This window comes from Physella acuta, unplaced genomic scaffold, assembly GCF_028476545.2.
Source record: "Physella acuta isolate Inbredline_101_S28 unplaced genomic scaffold, ASM2847654v3 ptg001064l, whole genome shotgun sequence".
In the NCBI taxonomy this organism is placed as follows: Eukaryota; Metazoa; Mollusca; class Gastropoda; family Physidae; genus Physella; species Physella acuta.
The window spans coordinates 154,817-181,285 of record NW_026732581.1 but is presented as its reverse complement, the minus strand read 5'-3'; the positions used below and the strand labels follow the sequence as shown (position 1 = coordinate 181,285).

The 26,469-nt window shown below is 33.4% G+C and overlaps 1 protein-coding gene and 1 long non-coding RNA gene across 3 annotated transcripts in view; both read left to right on the top strand.

The window, feature by feature from the left end:
* The window catches only part of LOC131955367 (cytosolic carboxypeptidase 2), an 84,794-nt gene extending 58,471 nt beyond the window's left edge, over window positions 1-26,323 (top strand). Inside the window, exons 9-27 of the mRNA XM_059319488.1 lie at window positions 81-159; window positions 899-977; window positions 1,491-1,674; window positions 2,652-2,773; window positions 4,655-4,843; window positions 5,404-5,556; window positions 12,926-13,071; window positions 14,025-14,123; window positions 14,701-14,807; window positions 15,233-15,488; window positions 16,417-16,627; window positions 19,653-19,745; window positions 20,238-20,363; window positions 21,145-21,201; window positions 22,007-22,136; window positions 23,525-23,627; window positions 23,832-24,380; window positions 25,594-25,726; window positions 26,199-26,323. Of these exons, the coding sequence (XP_059175471.1) occupies window positions 81-159; window positions 899-977; window positions 1,491-1,674; window positions 2,652-2,773; window positions 4,655-4,843; window positions 5,404-5,556; window positions 12,926-13,071; window positions 14,025-14,123; window positions 14,701-14,807; window positions 15,233-15,488; window positions 16,417-16,627; window positions 19,653-19,745; window positions 20,238-20,363; window positions 21,145-21,201; window positions 22,007-22,136; window positions 23,525-23,627; window positions 23,832-24,380; window positions 25,594-25,720 (2,810 nt within the window). The 3' untranslated portion in view covers window positions 25,721-25,726; window positions 26,199-26,323. The remainder of the gene's footprint in view (window positions 1-80; window positions 160-898; window positions 978-1,490; window positions 1,675-2,651; window positions 2,774-4,654; window positions 4,844-5,403; window positions 5,557-12,925; window positions 13,072-14,024; window positions 14,124-14,700; window positions 14,808-15,232; window positions 15,489-16,416; window positions 16,628-19,652; window positions 19,746-20,237; window positions 20,364-21,144; window positions 21,202-22,006; window positions 22,137-23,524; window positions 23,628-23,831; window positions 24,381-25,593; window positions 25,727-26,198) is intronic.
* On the top strand, window positions 9,174-11,624 carry LOC131955363 (uncharacterized). Of its 2 annotated transcripts, XR_009388835.1 has the most exons (4): window positions 9,174-9,341; window positions 9,567-9,706; window positions 9,822-9,938; window positions 10,329-11,624. It is a non-coding gene; the product is annotated as an uncharacterized LOC131955363 (long non-coding RNA). The 2 variants fall into 2 exon arrangements; XR_009388834.1 differs by having other exon boundaries at window positions 9,174-9,706.
* Window positions 26,324-26,469: the final 146 nt, after the last annotated feature.

Here is a 26,469-nt window from a genome sequence, read left to right as displayed (position 1 = left end):
AAAAGTCTGGAAGAAACACTGCTCCCAATAATTTATGATTTGAGCCTAGCAAGTCTCTTACATTAAAAATATGGTTTCAGGCATGCGACCGCTGGTTTATTCTGAAAAAGATGCCCAGGAGAAACAAAAAGGATGGGTCAGGACTGGCCATCACATCAGGTAAGAAAACATGTGTATAACCAATAACATTTGCAATGGTTAATTCTATTAAATTAACATAAATATATTAAACAAGGAACATAGTCACAATATTGGTGTCGAGTTTAATTCATTGAGCTCTTTGTGTTGCATTAATTTCAATTTCTTCAACTTAATCAGTGTCTTTCTGCTATGTCTATGTTGATGTGCTCATGTGTTAGCAGTGTTTCTTTCAGGCAATTCTCTCCCCCCCCCCCCCCTCCCCCCCACTCCGCACAGAATAAGAAATATAATTTATTCTTTTATAATGTACACTTTTATCAATGTCGCTCAGTTCACTATGTCCATTTCTTCAACTATATGTCTATCAAGGATCATTTCTTCAACTATATCCATCAAGGATCATTTCTTCAACTATATCCATCAAGGATTATTTCTTCAACTATATCCATCAATGTCCATTTCTTCAACAATCTTCATTAATTATCATATCTTCAACTATGTCCATTAATGATCATTTCTTCAACTATGTCCATTAATGATCAATTCTTCAACTTTCCATCAATGTCCATATCTTCAACTATCTTCAACAATGTCCATTAATGTCCATTTCTTCAACAATGTCCATTAATGTCCATTTCTTCAACTATGTCCATCTGTTCAACTATATCCACCAAGGATCATTTCTTCAACACTGTCCATCAATATCCACATGTTTCCCATGATAACCACAGCCTGACTGATCAACTTTCTCTTCCAGCTATTCCAGAAATGTGACCAACCACAGTTGCCCCCTCTTACAGAGAGGAGTTACATACTTCATGCTGGAGTGGCAGATGGTACAATTTTTTCACTCCATAACTTGGACTGGTTTAAATTCAGGAATATAGTTATAAACTTTATAACTTGGACTGGTTTAAATTAAGGAATATATTTATAAACTTTATAACTTGGACTTGCTTAAATTAAGGAATATAATTATTACCTTTATAACTTGGACTTGCTTAAATTAAGGATTATATTTATAAACTTCATGGTTTTGTATATTTTAAATTTAAAAAATATATTTTAAACATAAAGTCAAAATTTCTAGTCATATTAAATTCTGAAATATATCTTTAAATCATTATAAATAACAACATAACAATTTTAAGCTCAACTTAATTTTTCAATCAATTCTTAAATTTATATTGAACTTAAACTCAGAACATTCTAAATGCAGAAATGAAACAAAAAATAAAAGGAAATAATAGGCAGTTTACGCAGTCTAACCAAAATGATAATCCGCTTACAGGCCTAATAATAATTCATAATTATATGTAAATCTGAACACAATTTACTATCCATGCCAGGAGTTCCCTAACGCTGATGACACATACTATCTGGCACATTGCTACCCCTACTCATTCACTGACCTGAAGGAGGACCTAGAGGTTCTACTCAACAGTGAGGAGAGGTCTGCGGTGATGAAGAGGGAGGTCTTGTGTGAGTCTCGGGCAGGAAACAGCTGCTTTCTACTCACTGTTACTAATTTTAGTAAGTTCACATGAGTATCTATGGGGTCATCCATAAATGACGTCACAATCACAGGGGTCCGTAATTTTGTGACGGTGTGTGACGAAGGGAGGGGGGTGGGGTCAGATGGTGCGACGTCACACTTTTGCATTATAAAAAAGCAATGTTAGAAAACGAATTTTAGACTTTATTTCGCGTTTTAGAATACAGTTTTAATAAACTGCAATAGGAATTGATTGAAATACTCTATTTTGACAGAGTTCAGACAAGATTTTGGAAAAATATTGATGTTTTGAGAAAAATTCAATTGCAATTTTGAGGGGGTTATAGGCTGAGGTGTGACGTCATTTTCGGGGGGGGGGTCTGGTTTTTTGTGACGATGTGTGACGGAGGGGAGGGGGAGGTAAAAATCATCAAAAAAAGCGTGACGTCATTTATGGATGACCCCTATTGACTTACTGTGTAGCTTATCTGACTTAGTCATCATGCAGCTTAGTTCACATTAAATTTTTAAAATTTTCTGATGGAGCAATTTTCAAAATTTCTGGACTTACACCAATGAGAGTTTATGGACAGTACCCTTCTAGTCCCACTTCCCCCAACACCAAAATAATGTAAATAATGTATTGCTTTCCACGCCCTCCCCCCCCCCCCCCCCCCGTGGATTAACTTAAAGAAAGATTTATGCAAAACTATATTTTCATCAGCTGGTTTACTTGCATAAAGTTGGTTTCTTAAATGACTCATTATCAATTTGTTTACATACCCTACCTACTACTCAACTTCAGTAATGGTTGCTTTAATTGATTATCATTTTGTTCACTTACGCTATTCAATATTAAAATAGATTTGTTAGCAAATATTACATTTGAGATTTTAAAAATTTCATTCCAACCTAAGGCATTTTTTGTAAAGGGCTAGTTGTTTTTTTGGCAGATTGTATTTTATTTTTAGGACTAGTGAATTCCTTAAAATATACATGATGTGCCACTCTCTAGATTTGGAGGAAGAAAAGAAAGCCGTGGTTATCTCAGCTAGAGTCCATCCAGGGGAGAGCCAAGCCAGCTGGATGATGAAAGGACTTATAGAGTTCATCTCTGGACCTGACCCTGTGGCTAAGGTAAAAATTCTGACCTTAACTCAGGTAAAAGTTTACCTTTGTCTTTGTTGGAAGTATACTTTCATCTTAGGTAAAAGTTTACCTTTGTCTTTGGTGAAAGTATACTTTCATCTTAGGTAAAAGTATACCTTTGTCTTTGATGAAAGTATACTTTCATCTTAGGTAAAAGTATACCTTTGTCTTTGGTGAAAGTATACTTTCATCTTAGGTAAAAGTATATCTTTGTCTTTGGTGAAAGTATACTTTCATCTCAGGTAAAAAGTAAATCTTTGTCTTTGGTGAAAGTATACTTTCATCTCAGGTAAAAAGTATACCTTTGTCTTTGGTGAAAGTATACTTTCATCTAAGGTAAAAGTATACCTTTGTCTTTGGTGAAAGTAAACTTTCATCTCAGGTAAAAGTATATCTTTGTCTTTGGTGAAAGTATACTTTCATCTCAGGTAAAAGTATATCTTTGTCTTTGGTGAAAGTATACTTTCATCTCAGGTAAAAGTATACCTTTGTCTTTGGTGAAAGTATACTTCCATCTTAGGTAAAAGTATATCTTTGTCTTTGGTGAAAGTATACTTTCATCTCAGGTAAAAGTATATCTTTGTCTTTGGTGAAAGTATACTTTCATCTCAGGTAAAAGTATATCTTTGTCTTTGGTGAAAGTATACTTTCATCTCAGGTTAAAATGTACCTTTGTCTTTGGTGAAAGTATACTTTCATCTCAGGTAAAAGAATACCTTTGTCTTTGTTGAAAGTATACTTACTTCTCAGGTAAAAGTATACCTTTGTCTTTGGTGAAAGTATACTTTCATCTCAGGTTAAAGTATACCTTTGTCTTTGGTGAAAGTATACTTTCATCTCAGGTGAAAGTGTACCTTTGTCTTTGGTGAAAGTATACTTTCATCTCAGGTAAAAGAATACCTTTGTCTTTGTTGAAAGTATACTTTCATCTCAGGTTAAAGTATACCTTTGTCTTTGGTGAAAGTATGCTTTCATCTTAGGTAAAAGTATACCTTTGTCTTTGGTTTAAGTATACTTTCATCTCAGGTAAAAGTATATCTTTGTCTTTGGTGAAAGTATACTTTCATCTCAGGTAAAAGTATATCTTTGTCTTTGGTGAAAGTATACTTTCATCTCAGGTAAAAGTATATCTTTGTCTTTGGTGAAAGTATACTTTGATCTCAGGTAAAAGTATATCTTTGTCTTTGGTGAAAGTATACTTTGATCTCAGGTAAAAGTATATCTTTGTCTTTGGTGAAAGTATACTTTCATCTCAGGTAAAAGTATATCTTTGTCTTTGGTGAAAGTATACTTTCATCTCAGGTAAAAGTATATCTTTGTCTTTGGTGAAAGTATACTTTCATCTCAGGTAAAAGTATATCTTTGTCTTCGGTGAAAGTATATTTTCATCTCAGGTAAATGTATATCTTTGTCTTTGGTGAAAGTATACTTTCATTACAGTTAAAAGTATATCTTTGTCTTTGGTGAAAGTATACTTTCATCTCAGTTAAAAGTATATCTTCCTCTCAGGTAAAACTAGGAAAAACCATCATCTTTAATAAAAGTATACCTCGTTTCATTTAAATGTGTACTTTCATCCCTGGTAAAATTATAATTTCACCTTATTATATGAGCTCTTGTTCAAAATAAGTTTTTACAAGTAACTGACAGTCACCTTTCCTGAAAAAACATGTTGAATCTACTTAAATTTTCATAACTGAATAAATTATCTTACTCTCATTTAAAATGTTAATAAAAGATCAAAGCAAATTAGTTTCAGGATCAAATATATACATATAATTTGATTTACTTATTTCAAGTTAATTTTTATATTTTAATCTCATCCATTTTATTTATCTAAACTTTTGCTCTGTACATTTTTATTTCCAGGAACTGAGAGATAAATTTATCTTTAAAATAATTCCCATGACAAACCCCGATGGGGTGATTGTAGGAAATTATCGTTGCTCGTTAGCCGCCAGAGACTTGAACAGAAATTACAGACACCCCAGACGGGAAAACTTTCCCACGGTCTGGCACTTGAAGAAACTGGTGGAGGAGCTGTCTAAGACTCATGAGGTGAGTTGTTTTACTTTATATCGTGTGAGTTGTCTGCCTTTATCAAATATTAGGTGAGTTGTCTGTCTTTACATGATGTTAGGTGAGCTGTGTGACTTTAAATGATGTTAGTTAAAATAATTGACAGCAGGTATGTGTATAGCTATATTTGTTACAAAGGTAAAGGTCACTGTTGATACTAAGTATGTGTCCACTAAGACTTATCTAATTGAATATATGTCATGTATTTACTTATGTTTTACAATGACTATTTTTAAACCACTAAATTAGTGGGGAAACAAGTAGTTAATAATTATTAGAAAAGTTTCAGTTAGTTATGTTATGGTTCCAGTATGTTACAATTACAATATTTTCTTATTAAAATCGGTTATTAAAATACAAACGCATGATGGCATACAATTTTTTTTTTATGAATTTTTTTTTTTTTTTTTTTTAAACATTTAAAAAAAAATGTTGAGGTATTACTTATTGTAACTAAAAAAAATGATGAGATATAGTTTATCTCCCTTTCAATAGCCATTTAACTACAAAATAAAATGCCACTGTTTACCTCCCTTTAGATTGCTCTGTACTGTGACCTACACGGACACAGTAGGAAACCCAATGTCTTCATGTATGGGAACAACACATCTGCTGATGGGGACAAGACAGCCATAGGAACAGCCAGGGCTTTCATAGCTGAGAGAATGTTCCCCTGGCTCATGTCTGTTAAGGTCAATTTAAACCTTAAGTTTGTGTGTGCCGTTGCAATATTAATTTCTTCTAACACAATGGCCCCGCCACTTTCAGGCCACACTTTGTCATACATAAAGCTTAACAAATTGAATTTTTTGAAACTCTACTGCATGTATAATTTTTTTTTATTGATAAACAAAGAAATAACCATCAATGCGGGTCTTACAGCCTGTTCCCAGAAAGAACCGCAACGGAAAAAAGCGCAACGGAAAAAAGCGCAAAACAAAAAGCGCAACGGAAAAAAGCGCACACGGAAAAAAGCGCAAAGAGAAGAAAGCGCACACAGAAAAAAGCGCAAAGAGAAAAAAGCGCAAACAGAAAAAGCGCACACAGAAAAAAGTGCAAACAGAAAAAAGTGCAAACGGAAAAAAGCGCAAAGAAAAAAAAGCGCACACGGAAAAAAAGCGCAAAGAGAAAAAAGCGCACACAGAAAAAAGCGCAAAGAGAAAAAAGCGCAAACAGAAAAAAGCGCAAACAGAAAAAAGCGCACACAGAAAAAAGCGCAAAGAGAAAAAAGCGCAAACGGAAAAAAGCGCAAAGGGAAAAAAAGCGCAAACGGAAAAGAACGCAAAGAGAAAAAAGCGCACACGGAAAAAAGCGCAAACGGAAAAAAGCGCAAACGGAAAAAAGCGCAAACAGAAAAAAGCGCAAAGAGAAAAAAGCGCAAACGGAAAAAAGCGCAAACGGAAAAAAGTGCAAACGGAAAAAAGCGCACACAGAAAAAAGCGCAAACGGAAAAAAACGCAAACTGAAAAAAGCGCAACGGAAAAAAGCGCAAAAAAAGAAAAAAAAACTCAAACAGAAAAAAGTACACACAGAAAAGTGTGCACACCGAAAAATGCACAAAGAGAAATTTTCGCACAAACACCTATAAGGACTAGATGACACATTTATATATGATTGTTAGGGCTGCTGTGAGAGTGTTGTGTTTGACCTGACGCGATATACTACCACTTAAAGCATACCACTAACATGTTCATTCACATCACCATGATACAGGTGATAATCGCTTGACACAACGTCTATTTTTTTCATGTTCACTATTTATTCAACGACTATTCTCGTATAAATAAACATAAAACTATCCTTGATATTGGCATTACACGGAGTATCTCGTACATGCTCCCTAGTCCCAAGCTTGCATTCTATAACAACCCGTTTCTATCGCAAAACTTCACTCTCTTTCTTCCGAGTCATCAAACATGCATTCGCTATATCTCTCGCACCAACATTCATTCGCACAAAAATACCCTGATAAAACACATATCATAATCATTATGTATTTAATATTATTTCATCATGATGTACCTATATCTACCTACGTACCTACGTACCTACCTACCTAGATACCTACCTACATACCTACCTACTTACCTACCCAATATATCAATATATATATATATATATATATATATATATATATATATATATATATATATATATATATATATATATATATATACATATATATATATATACATATATATATATATACATATATATATATATATATATATATATATATATATATATATATATATATATATATATATATATATATATATATATATATATATACACGGGTAGGTAGGTGGATTAGTTGGTGGGTTCGTGGGTAGGTAGATTTTTTGGTGGGTGTGTCGGAAGATGTGTGTGTAGGCAATTAGGTGGTTGGGTGTTTGTGTAGAAGAGAGTTTTATCCAGACATCAGTTCGGCCCGAAGAAAGTCTACCGTCTACTCCCCCCCCCCCCCCATTCCCCGAACGAAATGGAATTTATATTTTTAGATTATGCACATTTCCTACTGAGCCAATAGAGCACTACATCGAATAGTTAATCAGTTTAACAATGTAGACACCAGTGAAGTAGGTCCGAGTCAAAGCCTGATGTTAAAATAAAACTACATCTCTCTTTGTCCATTATGCTGTTCAATACATGCTTTGGTAATTAATGAAGCCTTGATTACAGTTCCTGTTATAACTGACAAAACATTTCTGACATTCCCTTTGTAATCACCTAACCAGTTCAGACAGTTCATGTCATAAATGATAAAACTGTCTTCTCAATCCATATCTTGCTCTGTTAAAATGTTTGTTAAATGATCTACAGACAACAGTCTACCCAGCTAACACAGTATGTAATACCAGGGTCGGCCCAACCTTGGCCCAATGTTGTAATCATGGCCAAACATTGGACAAGCTTACGCCAGGGTACAGCCAAGATTTGTACATGCTTGCATCCCTTGATACCTTGATATTTAACCGTTTTTACCTTGGCTGCCAAGATTACACTGATTTATGGATTCACTGCAGAAATTTTAGTTAAATATGCTTGTTAAACTTAATATATGTTAACTAAAATTAATTTATCTTTTAATATCATGCTCTAATGTAAACATAGCATCAATAACAGACTACGTTGCATGTGTTAAACATTTTGTTAATCTTTTTAAAATTGTGTGCGCTACTGCCACCGGCCCCCTGTCGCCCATTGTCCCTTTGTTCACATTCCTTCCTATTGTTCGCAAGCCAGCATCCCGGTCCTGCGCCATTTTTCTTAACAAAAGACTTTGTATCCAGTCACAGTAAAACAGGTAGGCCCACTGTAGCCATTTTAGTTCAACAGTGAGAAGTAGTATAACTGTATTTATGCAGAATCTGGAAAACTCGTATTTTTTTGTTGGAAACTTTAACTTTATGGGCCTAAGTCATCAAATAAAAGTTATAAAAGGTAGTTTATTTGAGGTAATAAAATGAGCCTAGATCTAGATCTAGTCTAGATCTATATATTAATAATACTAGAGTCTATATTCTGTTTATTTTGGCATTAGGCTATAATTACATTTTACAATAATCTCCTTTATGATAGATCTAGATAGATCTAGATTCTAATAATACTAAATAACTAAAAATCGTAATCAGAGGGCGGTTAATTTTGACAGCACTTTTTTTTTGTATTGAAAAGTATGCAAGTACGTTTGGGGTTAGATCTATATTGATTATTGATAGATCGATGTATTTATTGGTTTTCAACTTTAGGTATAATTATCACGCACAGGGAAAGGGGGGGGGGGGGGCTTAAATGTTTATAAATTAATAAATAATCATTCACTTTAACTTTTTAAAAAAACTTAATTTTATTGTTCTAGGCCTATTTGTGTAAGGATTTGAAACTGTCTTTAATAATTAATTCAGAGAGAGAGAGAGAGAGGAACAGTAGACACAATTATAGAACAAATTTCTACATGTTAAACAGTGTATTTTGATAGGTATTAATTTTGAAAAAAATTAGTCAACTAGAATTCTAAATTGATTCAAGATTGTCATTCAAATTTCTATTACTGTTACAGCTCCCTATGGGAGAATAAGATGTCATCATCATCACTCCTTTGTGGCCCCTGGGGAGCAAAGGGCTGCAACCACACATCTCCAACGGACTTGGTTTTGGGCTGCTCCTCTAATCTGTGCCCATGAGAGCCCAGCTGTTTTCGCCTCCTCCTCAACCGTTCTCTTCCATGTTTTCCTTGGCCGGCCCACCCCCCTTTTTCCCTGGGGATTCCAGTCTAATGCATGTTTTGATGAATAACATGTAAGTTGTGTAAATAGTAGTGTGGAGACCTCAGAGCAACACTTAATTTCATGACCAACAGCGATAAGATGGTACTATTAGTAAGCCATACTTAATGATCAACACTACTCATATTATCATATAGAGGACAGAGTAGGCAAATGGTTGAGGACACTATTGCTAAACATAAAGCCAAGTTAGTAGTACATTCATCAGTTCACCTAAGTCTGATATATACCCAATTTAAGACTATGAAATAAAAAAGGTGGCTAGATATAGTGTTGACTACACAATCCTTTATATACAGAGATCAAATAAACAGAGATACTTAAAAATTAGTATCTAATCTGGCTATCATTTATTGTATCACTCACTCATTTTATTATTATATTTAATAACTAAGAATGCCATTTATTTTCAGGCCTCCAGGTGTTGTGTATATCAATCAGCCCACTGGAGATATATCAATCTTTAATAAATTATAAGGTCCCCACTGCTTGATACTTCACCAAATACTGGCTACACCAGAAAATGACTAAATGTTCTTAACACTTAACAACTGTAAGTTTACATTGTTTCAAAGTGAATAATAATTTTCATTTAGTAATTTTTGCTTACATGTAATGATCAGCATGTGTAGTTAATGCCTTTACTGATATTAGTAAAATAATTTCAGACCACAAGCATTACTTCTGGGTCACTCTGAAGGGTCTAATCGTTCAATTACTGAATTAATAAAGTTGATGAAATTGCTCAAAAATTGTCTGGCACCTTCTTAACTCAGAGACATAGGGTAAGGGGTTTATAATATTTATATACATACTATTATTTTTTTTATTACCAGGTCTTTTTTTTCACTTTTGTTTATATATATATATATATATATATATATATATATATATATATATATATATATATATATATATATATATATATATATATATATATATATATATATATGCAGTATAAGTGTTACCTGGGTAGCATGAACACCCCAGACCACCAGTCTTTATACCTATATAATATATCGTTACAAGGTAGCAAACATGATGTTAGGGGCTTCTTGTTGTATGTTCAGTGCAGTGCAAAATAAAATAAACATAATAAATTTAGTGCAAAATGAGCAGTGTATGGTTGTAATTATTTCATAAATGACTTTTAGTGTGTAACTTTTCTTTTTTAGAATGTGGATGGATTATGACATACCTTGCACAAATCAACAACCAGGCTTTTATTGGATTTGAATCCCAAAGGAAAGAGAAAGTTTGTTATCCAAAACAAACATGGAAAATATCAGAAACCAACAAAACACAAGCAGGCAGAGTGTTATGGACACAACTTTGGGGAATCTCCTAAAACCAAGTATAAAAATAGAGAGGTGTGGTTGTGTCTCTCAGCTCCACAAGGGTCCACAAGAATGAGGACAACAGTGATTTTCGTAATAATTTTAGATCAGATTTAAAAAAAAAAATTTGATCAGATGGATCAGGTTAACAGTTTAATACATATTGCATTTAAGTGCTTAACGAAAAGAAAAGATGCTCTTACCAAAATAGTCTAAGAACAATGCTGATTTTAAATTAATAAATTGTTTCCTTTTGTAATAATATAATAATTTAAGTTGGCATTGTATGTATGTTTAGTGTAGATTTAATGCCCTAAATGAAATATACAATTGACATTTTTTTCTTTAAAGAATTAGTTGCAAATTTCTTTCATTATTTAGTTTCACTGTACAATCTGAAAAAAGCTTGCAACATTTGTATTGACCATACTTCTGCTGGTGATATTTATTTCTAATTAATGAAGTAAATTAATATATATTCAGTTTACTATAATTAAATACCTCATACTCGAGACAAAAAAACATTTATTGAATATCGCAGTGATATTCCTGTTCTACACAATGCGTATAAACCCTCGAACCATCTGTCTTTTGAAAGATTGTACATTTTGTATACACAATGGCATTCATTTCAAAACTATTTAACCACAATTATAATCTAGATATCCTGAACATATTTTCGTTCTGTTATTTATGGACAAGGCAGACTGGTCCAGCATTAAAATGTAAACCTTAATTAGAATACTTAAACGAGCTATGCAATTAAATGTTGTTAGACAAATATTTTATACTTTTTATTTTTAATGTTATGTTTACGTATCATAGTACAAGACAGCTTCTGTATTCTTGTACAGTAAATTAAGTTTTTACATTAGTTTAATTTAAACTGTAGGCCTGCTTAACATCTGTTACATTATATGAAAATGTTTTGTATATTTGTTTTAATTTGTTTGTATAAAAGTCAAAATGAAAGTTACTACACTATTATTTACATATTCTTTTTCAATCAATACTTTATAGTATAGTTATAATTTTCTTACAATTGAATGGATGGTATAATACAGATTTTAATAGATGAGCAGTTCTTGTGTATGTATTGCTGCTTTACTACATTTTGATTAAAATTTCTTTCACATTTTGAAATTACCTTTGTAAATATTATGACTGATATGAGAATGGATCTTTTTGTATGCTAAAAATAAAAATTTGAGCCAAGATGTAGCCAGGATATAATACAGGCTGAGCCAAGGTATAGCCGAGATATAGCCATTATTGGGCCAAGATGTAGCCAGGATATAATACAGGATGAGCCAAGGTATAGCCAATATTGGGCCAAGATATAGCCATTATTGAGCCAAGATGTAGCCAATATTGGGCCAAGATGTAACCATGATATAGACAATATTGGGCCAAGATATAGCCAATATTGAGCCAAGATGTAGCCAATATTGGGCCAATATGTAGCCGGGATATAGCCAATGTTGGGCCAATATGTAGCCGGGATATAGCCAATATTTGGCCAAGATCTAGCCAATGTTGGGCCAATATGTAGCCGGGATATAGCCAATATTGTGCCAACATTGCGCCAACATCATGCCGAGTTTCACTACCAATGTTTCGCCAAGGTTAAGCCAATGTTGCACCAAGATGTAGCCAATATTGGTAACCAATGTTTAGCCAATATTGGGCCAATATATGTGTGCTGACTGGGTATTTGGTGTTGCAACATGTGTTAATATATGGGGTCATCCATAAAGGATACCCTGCTCCTAAGGGGAGAGGTGTTGTAATGTTTTGTTATGTGATGGGGGGGGGGGAGGTCAGATAGTGTATGTCACGCTTGTGTATTTACAAAAAGTAATGTTAGAAACTTAATTTCAGCCATTTTATTGCAGTTTAGAAAACTTTTTTGTAACGTGTAATATAAATTAATTAATATACCATATGCTGACCTAGCTCAGACAATTTTTGAGAAAAAACTTGATTTTTTACAAAAACTTAATAACAGCAGTTTTGAGCAGTGTTGTAGGCTAAAAAGAAGTGATGTCATTTTAGAAGTGGGGTCTAGAAGAGATAAAAAATAATTGATAAAAAGCATGGTCCTTTAAGTATGACACCTATGGTGAAATATTACCCAGAGACCGGAAAATTTCCATTTGTTCTGGCAACTATTTGGGTCTTCTTTGCCCAGAGCCAAGAAAAAAACTCATTTGTTTATGGCAAATATGTAGGTATAGGCCTACTCTACCAAGAGCCCAGAAAAAACTTCTATTTGTTCTGGCAATCGGTTTAAAATATCTGTATTTTTACAAGCTTTTATGTAACTGACAGATCCGGTTCAACGTTGACACGTGGGTCAAGACATAAAGACAATGCAATCTGACATTACATTAGATTTAATTGGATGCCTAATTATTCTGTATACTGACCCACAGAGCCCAGAAAAATTCCATTTCACATCCTGCAAGTTCAGCATCAGGAAGTGTAAGGAGTCGACTGGTCGAGTGGTTATGTGGAGGCAGATGAAAATCTTTAACAGTTTTACCTTAGAGGCAACCTTCAGTGGAACACACATAGACAGGTAAATCTATGCATACATAGACAGGTAAATCTATGCATACATAGACAGGTAAATCTATGCACACATAGACAGGTAAATCTATGCATACATAGACAGGTAAATATATGCATACATAGACAGGTAAATCTATGCATACATAGACAGGTAAATCTATGCATACCTAGACAGGTAAATCTATGCATATAAAAACAGGTATATTTATGCGTACATAGACAGGTAAATCTATGGATAGAAAGGTAAATCAATGATGAAAAACATCAAATTACAATATAGATCTAGGACTTGACTCTCAATATAGAAGTTGATAATGTTGGACTTCACTGTAAAAACTTTTTGACTTGACTGTCAATATGGAAGTTGATAATTGTGGACTGGGCTGTTAATAGGGCAGTTGCGGTAGCTTACATGTGTACCTTTAAAACTTGGCATACAAGATATTTGGACTAGCAGTTGTGCACACTATTCTCTAACCACATTGTCCCAGTAATATACTATTTGGAAGATTATTCACATTTGTTTCAATCACTGTCTTTGAGTAAAATGCATGACTAACAGTGACTGTTAATAACACAGCATAAAGCGAAACAAAACAAAAAATCAACTACAAGTATCTAAATGCTGTTGTTGTTGTTTTTAACCTATAATGTATTATCAAGCCTAGATTACTGGTCAAAACAAGAACAGTAATATCTTTTTTTTTTTAAATCCTCACCATGCACAAATACTATAACACTAAAAAAAAATATCAAAACAGCAAGTGTTTTAAATAGGTTTCTGTTTATTTTTGAGTGTTGTTACTTGAATTTTAAACACCTTTTGTTTAACTAAAAAAATAAAAATATAACTGAAATTTAGCAGATTGAATTAAAAAGATCATAAACAGATCTTTTTTTTTTCTTTTTTTTAAACTTTGTCTAAACAAACTTCATTGAAATAGCTGTTAATGTATTCAGGTCGAATGGTCGCCATTTTAACATCCTGGACTTCATGGAGATGGGGAAAGTTTTGGCTGAGGTTGTCTTGGATTATCAGAAAGTCCAGGAAAATAAAGAGTAAGTAGGAGAGAGGGGGGTTAACTGTTTCATTACAAGATATGAGAAGGGGACTCTTATTACAAGTTAAGGAAAGTATTGGTGGTTGGCTGGCTTACTTCAAACCTGAAAGTCGATGGGGTGGGTGAAGTAGAGTTCACCTGTTTCAGTGATGTAGGCATATCAAGGGATACTCAAGTCAGCATTATACACAGCAGCCTTTACTTTCCCTAACAATTGTCAGGTACCCATTTCTGGTGGACTCTGTAATGTTCTACTTAGTTAACAGAAGATATCTATGTTCTATATCTAATTGCACCGTCCTGTACTTCACGAGCTTAATTGACTCTACTATTATATATATATAAACTATGGGAAGGAGAATAACTGTCTTATTAAAAGCTTAAGGAAAGTGGGATGACAAACGGCAAACTGCTTATTACAAGAAAACGAGTTGGAATAGCTAACGATAGTGCGATGATGCATTTTTAATTGTGATAATCTTTAATATAACACTCGGCAATAGCACTATCTTATTGTAGTATTTTTAAAACTCCATCATTTACATGTGTGTTCTCTACTGGTCTCATCTTTGCAGGCTGCACACAGCTACAGTGAGAGACTTGACCAGGGTAGTCACTAGACAAATCCTGGCATCTAAAGGTCTCATTGAGCCAGAAACTTCTTCAACAGATCAAGTCAAAGGTTTGTTTTACATGTTTGTTACTAATTATTTACTACTTTGAATATAAGCTGAAAAGGAAACTTCAAAATCAATTAAAAAATTGAAAATGTTAGGCATTTCCTTTCTAAAACTAAAAGATCCAGATATAGGCCTATCTATATTCATATGCATAAATATGACTATTTAAATATTAAACTATGAACGTATCAGAGTTTTTAAAAAGTGTTGATAAGTTAATTAGTTTCATTAGGCCTACAATTTACAAAACTGCAATAAACTCATTTTATGTGTTACAGTACAGTTTTAGATTTATAAAAGTTTTTAAAATTTAAACATTAAATTTTTTTAACAAAAATTGTTTTAAAATATACACCAAAAAATAGACTGTGATTTTAAAATTAATGTGTGACTACATTTTTGTGAAATATTTTTTTAAACAATTCAGAAGAAGAGCGTTTGCTGGGTCAAGCAGGAGAGTCCACAGAAAAATGGTCCAGTGCCCTGCTGTCTCTGCTCAACACACCCCGGGACACTGGGGACAGCGGCTCAAATCTGACCGGCGAGGGCAAGCAGACGGAGCAGCTGTACACCAAAGATGACGTCATGCACATGATGGACATGATGTCTGGGGGTCAGAGCATCGATGACTGTCTGGGTTTTCTGGCACAGCTGGATGTTACAGACGCCATTCAGGAGTCTGAGTATGTGTGGTTAGATTGATGTGTTTAGTAGATGTAGCCTGTAGTAATGCTTGGTTGTGAGACACTAACGGAAGTTATACAGAGACTTGTGTCTGTCAGGAGTCTAAGTATGCAGTTACATTGGTGGCTTTAATTGGTTGTATAGCAATTCTAATCTTAACCCTAGAGTTCTATTGGGCAGATGAAGTAGAGTTCATATGTGTTTGACCTCAGCATATGAAGGTAAGGTGTGGTCAGCACTTTTCCCACCAACTTTACTTTCCCTAACATGAAGTGGGTGTACTCAGGGATTTTCTACTGACTTGGACCCAGATTGGAACTCAAGACCTTTTGATTAGCAGCCTAGCGCTCTTCCACTTAGGCTAACCCATCACATTAAGTCATATAGAGGCTGATGTTATTCAGCAGTTAAACTGGTGTATTTAACTAGTTGTGTTGCCATTCTTTCTGTTTATCATGTTTCTCCTAGACAAAAAAAAATAAAAAAATAAAATTTATTTAGAATTTAGAATTATTTTATTTTTAGCATAATAATACTTGTTAACTTTAATTTATCAATCACTTCAGCATTCGCCATCAAGTTTTTATTTTAAATTGTTTTGCTTCCATAAGAAGTCAAACATAATGATATAAAGCTTCAGTTAACAAAATTTAATGCAAAGGTGTAAGGACGTACCCTTCTGAACATTCCATTTTTCCCCTTTGTCCCACATTGACATCAAAATCACCCCTATCACCAATAATTTTTACATCATTTTTGGACCACTCTTAAAAGTATATATTTTCTTTATAAATTATATAAATTTAATTTCGTTCGGGGAGGCGGTAAAATTTTTTCGGGGGGTGGGCGCAAAGCCCCCCCCCCCCCCAAAGAGATGCCTGGAAGAAACTCTGTATGTAAATAAAATAAACTTGTGTTAGCCTATAGTTACAAAGAAGTAAAATTTTTCATCCATCCTGTCATTGACAGTTCAAGTGACAGTGACAGCGAGTCTGACGCAGAGATGAAACCCCCTGACCCCAAGCCTAGGAAAAAGAAGAAAAGAACAAAAAAGCAGAGGGACAAAGAGCTTCTGAGGAATGGCATCACAGTTTCAGAGAAGAAAACTTCTGAAGAGAGCAAGGGCAAGTCACTCTCTGTAAGTTATTTTTTTCTTGTCACAATCCCTGTGTGTTTGAAATTTAAACATTGCACAGCAGCCGACACTTTTTCTTCCAGGTATCTCTACCTTAGCACATCCAACGTCCCAATGACTAAATATAAAAAAATATAGAATTTATATAGAGAAAATATATTTTTGTCAGTGTCCAATATCCACCATCCCCTGGAGATTATAAGACTGCCTCCCACTCTACCTGAAAGTTACAAATACCCTCTTCTCCCCAAACAAAAAAGTCTCAAAGAAACACTTCTTTAGTCATACTACTTTAGTCATACTACTTTAGTCATACTACTTTAGTCATATTACTTTAGTCATATTACTTTAGTCATACTACTTTAGTCATACTACTTTAGTCATACTACTTTAGTCATATTACTTTAGTCATACTACTTTAGTCACACTACTTTAGTCACGCTACTTTAGTCACACTACTTTAGTCATACTACTTTAGTCATACTACTTTAGTCACACTACTTTAGCCATACTACTTTAGTCATACTACTTTAGTCACACTACTTTAGTCATACTACTTTAGTCATACTACTTTAGTCATACTACTTTGTAGAAACTATCCTGACTCAAGCATTAGGCACATTGCCAACTGTGTTGTGGATTTGTAAATGCAACATTTTCTGAACCTTATCTAACTGCAATTTACTTAAAAACTTAAAACTGTTTGGCTCCTTCCCAGTACCCCACTCTCATCAGCACATTCCATCATGCAAAACCTGCTCATTCACTTCAGATTTGTTTTACACTTATTGACTTTTGAATTACATTTTTTGCAACTGATTGTAGGGAGTTTAAGATTTTACTGTCAAAGGATTAATTTAAATTAAAATAATTGCTACTGCCTTCTTAAAACTACACAAACACAAGTTAAATAACAAATTTTAAATATCTACTAATTAAGTTTATCTTCACTGCTAGCTGTTTTTATTTAAACTCAAAACAAATAATATGTGAATTTTAAAAATAGTGAATTATTCAAAACATATTAACATGTCCCATATTTATTGTAAATAGGAAAAGTTGATTTTCATTTTTGTATTTTCACATTAGAATTTGTTATTTATTAATAATTAATTTTGGAATGCAATTACAGATTGATTCCCTTGCTGTAATAAAATTCATACATGGGACGTAATTATATTAATAAAAGATTTTTTTCAGTGGTAGCATCAGTAGTCACAATGGTCTTTTTTTTTTAAAGTTGCTGTTAATAACAATCATATAAAAATTTAAAAAAGAAAAATATTATAAACTTAGTAACCAACTCAAGTACATTTCAACATGATACTGTTCTAACCGTATTTTAACATTGTAATATGCTAAAAAATTACCTTATTAAACAATGATGTAATAAATTGAATTAATTAAAAATTGAATAATATGTAGGGCTTTGTTTAGATTGTAATTATAAAATAATTGATGCATTTGTTTGTCTTCACAAAACTGACTAAAATGTAACTTAAATGTTTCTTTCTGTGAGAGAAGATTCTTATTTGTTTTTACTACAATGAAAGCACTTTTAAAAAAAAAATATAAACCTGATGTTACTGATATAATAACTAGTGCACCATTTTATTTTAAATGTTATAAATTTCATGCCTGAATTTTGAAAATTGACAAATGTATCAAAATTTTGATACTTCATTTGATTTTTATATTAAGCCAGTTTTACAGGGTGTATAGAGCATCCTTTAAAAGTGAAAAACTTTATATCCAACATAGCTGTTATGGATTTAGAAAACAATTGTGGGGAGATCCTATATTTGTAGATAATGTCTGCCTCCTATTTTACAAACAACAATATGCTCAAGCAAAAGTGATATGACTATCTGATGAAGCCTTTAAAGTAGGACTTAAAATCAACAGGAGTAAAGCAGAGGTCATTACAATCTATAACAACCAGGACCTGCCCGTACAGCTAAATGGAGAAATACAATAATCAAATTAACATATCTGGGAATTGCTGTAAACACAGATAAAGGGGAGGAGATGAAGATGATGTGGGATGATGTGGCCTAGTGGTAGAGCGCTAGACTTCTAACTCAAAAGTCTCAAGTTTGAATCAGGGTCCAAGTCAGTAGAATGTCCCTGAGTCCACCCAGCACTGATAAATACAAAACTCAAGTTAGGGAAAGTAAAGGCAGCTGGACATAGTGCTGACTACACTGTCCCTTTATATGCCGAGGTCACAGATGAAATCTATTTCACTTGCCCCATAGACCATCAAGAAAGGAACTTTTTATCAATAAGACCTGATTTCACCTGAAATGTAATTTCATCATTCTATCCCTCAAGAGCTAGAGAAGAATCCAACATGCAAATGTGAAGGCAGTACTTAAGTATGGCTAAGATTACTGGAGAGTCACTAAATCAAACACCAGGCTAAAGTCCTACACAAAAAATACCTACAAAGCTTTCATAAAATAAAATAACCCAAAAATATATTAGACAGTATAAGAGACCAGCCTTTAGATGAAGATATCAAAAAACCTTAACTGGGGATGGATCAGACATCATGAGACATGCAGTGAAGAGAAGAAAATATCACTAAGTGTTAGAATGGAATCCCCATGGGAAAAAATGTCCAGACTTGGAAATCTGTCTTGGAAACTAGTTTTAAAATATGCTGTAAATGAAGATGCAAAATGCATCTGTTTGACTTGTGTTGGTTGTTTATAAAGTAGCCTTCTCTTGTATTTAGATTTCACTACTAATTCCCTCCTTCCTAGAATTAAACAACTGATAGCACAAGACAGTCATGTCTGTAGTCACTGTTTTACAACAATTGTCTCGCTGAAAATTTAAAAACATAAAGAAAAACATTGCAATCAAATAAGGTTGTTAGCCTGCATTATGAATAACTTTGTGTCATTTTAGCAACATTATGTGAAATCAAAAAAGGTAAAAAAAAATAATTGAAATTTTTGGCGTGGAAGTGTAGTGTTTGGTATTAACCAGTGTGTAGTGACTGCTCACTTTCAATATCCAGGCTTTGCCACTTCTAACCCCTGTCACACGGCATGCTGGGAGCAGCGCTGCTCCTGACAGCACAGACCATCATGTGGTACAGCTCCCACAGCAGGTAATACACCGCTTACACAGCTTTACATACCATAGGTTACACACAGCAGGTACCATACAGCCTCCTTAACTTAACACACAGAAGGTAACACACAGCAGATAACACACAGCAGGTAACACACAGAAGGTAACACAGCAGGTAACACACACAAGGTAACACACAGCTTATGCAACTTAACACAAAACAGGAAACATGCATCTTCCTGAACTTAACACACAGAAGGTAACACACAGAGAGTGACACTTAGCTTCTCAACACAACACACAGAAGGTAACACTGCTGGTAACACACATCTTCAAGTTCACATCTTTATTGAGAATGAAAGACAAAACAGGATTGAAAACATACCAACTGTAATATACATTTAGTTTTATTTAGGGAACACGGAAGTAAATTTAGATTTCATTGATCATGTCATCATGGAACAAATTGTCTTTTATCTTGTTAGTTTAAATTATAATGATATATTAAATTGTATTGAAAATTTCTCAGGCAAACATCTCATCAGAGAAACCAAAAGGTCGACAGTTCAGTGGTTTTATCAGCAAGTATGAAGGCCGTCACAATGGTGGGATGCCATGTTTTACTGAGGAGAGGTCTCTGGAGAGGGCAGCAAAGGTATTTATAAGGGCAGTATATATTTCTTAAAGGGCAGCTAAGGTATTTTAAGGGCAGTGTATATTTTTTAAAGGGCAGCAAAGGTATTTATAAGGGCAGTGTATATTTTTTAAAGTTAAAGGGCAGCAAAGGTATTTATAAGATCAGTGTATATTTCTTAAAGTCAGCAAAGGTATTTGTAAGGGCAGTGTATATTTCTTAAAGGGCAGCAAAGGTATTTATAAGGGCAGTGTATATTTTTGAAACGGCAGCAAAGGTATTTATAAGGGCAGTATATATTTCTTGAACTTAAAGGGCAGCAAAGGTATTTATAAGGGCAGTGTATATTTCTTAAAGGGCAATTGATTTCATTTTAAAAGGCAGCTATTTTTTAAAAGACAGCGAAAGCGAAGGTATTTTAAGGGCAGTGTATATTTTTTGAAGGGCTGCTAAGATATTTTAAGTGCAGCAGGTATTTTTAAGGGCCACTAAATTATTTTAAAAAGCAGTGAATGTAGTTTTAGTACAGTTCATGTATTTCTTAGGACAACAAAGGTATTTTTAGAGGGTAGGTGATTTGTAATTAAAATGTAATTAAAATACTCATTATTTTATGTATGGAAACAGTTATGATTGAGATGTTTTTGACAAGTGAAATAATAAGTTTGACAGCATGTAATGCCATGTTCTAAAACTATAATATGATGTTGTTTTGACACAATGCTTTGAGATATATTTTGTGATGATTTAGTTTGTTACATCATTGTAATCATTGCTAATTAATTCAATTTTTTTTCGTTAGAAAATTGCGGAAAACAGAAAAAAGCTAGAAGATGGGGATAAAGACGTTTCAGTATTGGTGAGTCATAGTGTGGTTGTTGCCAGGGTGATTGTTTTGAATGCTTGTTTAACTATGACTACTGGGATGCATGGTTGGATGGTAAACTTGAGTCCATAGGTTGTCCCTGAATCTACCCAGCTGGGTACATGGCTCATGCTAGGGGAGGTAAAGGTGGCTGGGCAGAGAACTGACCACACTATTCCCTCATAAAAAGGTAAACTGCTTTATACTTCATCAGCCTTATGAGCCACCAGGTCCATAAAGGTAACTGAACTGTTTGATGCCATTACGATTGTGTTCAAATATTCTTTTTACTGTGTTTGATGGATGAATGCCTATTCCATTCTTGGACTGTTGGCACTGAACTGTTTGAAGCCATTATGATTGTGTTCAAATATATATTTTGCCTTATTTGATGGATGAATATCTTTTCCATTCTTGGACTGTTGGGGCTCCCACAGAGCCAACTTAGCCAGTGTTTCTTCCAGACTTTTTTCTCCGGGGGGGGGGGGGCATTTGAAATCTTCGGGGGGGCGGTAAACTTTCTTCGGGGGGGCGGACCCTGTTAAAAGTATATATTTTCTATATAAATTATATAAATTCCATTTCGTTCGGGGGGCGGTAAAATTTTTTCGGGGGGCCGAAGAGATGCCTGGAAGAAACTCTGAACTCAGCTAGTTGTAGTACCTGCTTGTTGTTCACTCCCTACATTTTATTTATAATTACTGTTAGAGATTAGTAAAAAAAATTAATCCAAAATATATACCTGTTGTAATGTTTAATGTATGTAGGTGTGTATTTAAAAACATTGTCTGTTAAACAGTACGTTGATGAACAGGGTCTTCAAACAATCTTTGAAGAAAATTTAAACCAGCAGCTCAGCAGACTTAACTATGGCAGACCAAACAGCTCAACTTCTGGGTTTAATTTCAGGGTGGGCTACACACATGCAGGTAAATCTTAGATGATATTATAAATAATCATTTATTAAATTATTTTTTTAAATATTTCGTTAAAACAAGGTTGATAATCTCTGTAGAAAATAATTTAAGATAAAAGAAAAAAGGTTTGTGTGGTCTAGTCGTAGAGCACTCAACTACCAACCCAAAACTCTTTGTGTTTGTATCTTGGTTGGATTTGAGTCTGTAAGATGTCCCTTGAGTTCACCCAGCTCCAATGCGTATTTAACTCACATCGGGTAAAGTTAACAGTTGAACCTAGTGCTGATCACATCACCCCTTCACATGCCGAGGCCAAGAAACACATTAACTCTTCTTCACCTACCCTAAGTATCATTAGCTCTGTTAGGGGAACTTTGCTTATCTACAGGAAAGTTTGTATCATTGTGTTTAAGTTTGTAAGATGTTTTTGTCTAAACAGCCAACTACATGCAAACAAAATACCCAACCTTTTGTAAGTATTTACTTAACCAGCGTTTGAGAAAAAAAACAAATTGCTATTAACTTTTAAAGTGACAAATTACACTTGTGTTTAATTAACACTACTACTAGATGTTTGCCAGCTTATCTTCATACATTAACAAAATTCTTCTGTGCAGGATTGGTTTGTTGTTAGAATTAATTTATTAAAGTACATTATTTGCCAATACAAATGTCTAAACTGTATTCCAAGCGCAATGTGGACAAGTAAAACAATATTACTAATATTACACACTCTCTACTTTGTCTTGACTCCCTTAGTCTTACTATTTTATTAAGGCTTAATAGTTATCACTTTGAGTAAATTATTTTTAGAGCCATTCTCTAACAGAACTTTTGAAAAAAGTTTTTTGTATCATGAACTCCACAATTCTGTCCTACTATGAGATAAGTTTGTATACCTACACTAGGCCTACTCCAGCTGCTGGTAGCTTGCAGTTATTGTTTACATTCTTTTTTTTTTAAGGAAATTATCTTGGATTCATCTTGAATACTTTTTATGCCATGTCCATGTTAGCTTATTTTTAACAAAAATAATGTTTCCCTTCCAAGTTGCCTTTTAACTTTGAAAATAATTTGGAATGCCTTTTACACAAATTGTTATTATTAAAATCTTCAAGTTATATTGTAAATTAATATTTTAGATTCATCTAAATATTAAAAGTTATAAATGAATTGTAATTGGTGGTTTAAAATGTCTACCTTTTCATGGTATTTTGATTAATTATATGTTTTTTTGTTTTAAAATTTATTTCTAAAAAATTAAATAGTTTCATTGAAGTAGGGTAACAGGATATACTAAAATATCCCAAAAATGTTATAACAAAAGAAATGTCAAAACTACAATGTTTATACTAGTTCTAATTGTTGACTGTTTTTATATAAGAATTTTTTTTCCTCAGATGAACTGCAAGAAATCAACTCTGGCCAACCAGTAACTGGTGCCAACACATATACCTCCATAGCTCAACCCCTTCCTAGCTACAATTATTATAACGATCAAAGGTAACTAACTCTTGTTATATTTTCCACTAAGTTTTTCTTATTATCTTAACATAACATTTAATCTCTAGTGTTGATTGATTAAATTAACACAAGTTTGTTTAACAATTTCATCTAAGCTTTAGTGTGAGCTGATAGGTTTACTAATGTTTAAGCTCCGCCTAACTTTTTAACTCCAGCTGCGTGTTTTTGTATCCGCTGGTTTAGCTCTGTGGACAGCCATGACAATGTAGATGACAACAATAACACCACGGATAAAAGCATCTTCCCGCTGACCTCTAAACTAAACCCGTATAACCTCCTAGAGCCGATAACGCCACGTACGCAACCGACCCCGTCAGTCACCAAGTACTCACAGAACCCCAGGATGAAAATAGCAATATCACAGGTGACTTCAGTCAACCAGGTGTCAACATCAGCTTTAAGCTCCCGCACCTGGGGAAGTCACCTAGGGAGGAGCTCACCTCATTATTTAACTCCTATTCCTAGTGCGTCATTAAGATCTGACACTGCTAATGAGAACACAGACATGAGAAGAGAAATACAAATTCCTACACAAACCAGCCAGCAAGTTACCTCCCCTACCCCTAGACCAAGTCAAGCTGAGTCCGGTTCCTATAGAAACAGTAACAGCCAATCAGATTTGAGTAACAACAATGTAAATTATAAACAGCAGAGCATTGATCAAATTATCAGCCAATGGAGTTCAAGCTTCAACAACCTTGACCCTACAGTGGAGAAAGAAAATGCCCAAAAGTAAGAATTCATGACCCCTCATTATGACATCAGGCTAAAACTTCTCTATCAAATTAAAACTGCTTTCAACATGCCAAGATAAAATTGTGTACATTGTTTGCTTTAGATTCAAGTAATTCTTGTTGATTATTAATTGTAACATTAGTTATCTAGATTTTACTTTGCCCAAATCAGTGGCTTAGGCAGTGGGGTTGTTAGAGGGGTTTAAACACTTCCCTCTTTGAACTCACAAAATGACAGCTGTATCTCATTAAGTTACACCTAATGGAAACCGTATGGTTTGCAGTGTGCTAGTGTTTCTTTCAATATAAAATTTTAAATGTCATAAAACCGAAATTTTAAATTACTAATATATTATTATATTTATATAGTCCTATGTATATAAATGGATAGAGAGAATCAAGCTTTTTGACTAAACCTGTTACCCTGTTACTAATATTTTATTTTTGTACTGTATCACAGTATCAGTCATCAGATTAGACAACACATCTAGATGTAGCCCTACTAAATTGCATTATTAGAATGTAGAGTAAAATTACTAGTCTACATGACCCTTGGGCTGAACAAAAAATGTTAATTTCCAACATCTAATATGATTTATTCAAAAATGTCTACTACTAAAGAAATAACTTAACAAAAAAAAATTGTTTTTTTTTTGTAAAGCAATTTTTTGTGTTTGCATATTAAATATTTAAATCTCAATTAAGGAAAATACCTTAAAAATCCAAGTAACAGTTTTGAAATAGTATAGCTATATAAATACAGAATAATATAGGAATTTTTAATTGAAAATTATCATTTTATTAACCACTATTAACCCACCCTCTTTTAACCCCCATTTAAAATCTATATCATCTTAAAGTTATTGATGGAATGAATATTTATAAATGGTTCACATTTAAGCACTCAAAAAACACAGAAAAAACTTTTTGTAGGCATTCAATACACTGGTCAATATGCTTCCTTAAATTTTTTAGATAATTTTTTTTACTTGCTAAACTTTTATTCTAATTTGCAGTATACTATTTATTGTTAACATTTTACCAGAAAGATAAATGAAAATATAACTTCTTCAGACATTATCAGCTATTTATAGTGAAAATATTACTTCTTGTAATACTTGATAAACATTTCATCTAATTATTTTTATAGTATATTGATTAACATTATGATTTTAGCATAAAGATTTTTAAAAAAAAAACATGTTTTTCAGACATTCACAGCTGAGGTCATTGTCGCGCAACGCCCCGCCAATAACACAAAATTTTTTACCCACACAACTGACTAGGGACAAGCCTCTGTCAGCTAAAGACAGATCCAAGAGGTTTATGATAGAATAACCTTGTGTAAGTAGCAAATGTACTCTGTTTCTTTTCTCATAACCCTGTTGCTAAGTTCTATCATACTGATTAATATACTTAAGTAATAAATCTAAAATATAATATGGGCCTACTATAAGCATTCATGAGCTTGAGATATTGATTACTGTAAAAAAATATATATATATAATATATATTTCGAGGAATTCTGTAAGTATCAATAAACTTTATTTATTTTACGTTACTGTTAGTATGAAGAAGTCTAAAATGTATCATGGGCTTACTGTAAGGATATATACGCCTGAAGTGGTTACAGAAAATAAAAGTAAACTGTATATTATGAGACCTACTTTAAGTATTCATTAGGGAGGTATATTGGTTACCACAATTATGAGAAAGATCCCAAAACATGTGTATGTAAGCAGTTGAAAATGTTAGTAGTGGTGCTTTCAATGTTTTATAGAGTAACTTTCTATTGCAACATTATATCTTTCCCCAGATCAACTAAATCCTTGAAATATAGAGAGGCTTTATGTGGTGACATCTATCAAGGAGATGTAGACAATATGACCTGCCATATAGGTGTCACAACCTGTCATATAACTGACATATAAATCCTGCTTTAAACCTGACGTCAACATATGGGAAAACAAACCTCACCAAGCCTCGATTTGATTGACATGATCCAGATTTATTAGGCAACACATTGAAAACTGAACTAGCTTTTATACATTATGTGTTCATTTTGGTAACATTTTGTAAAATTTGAT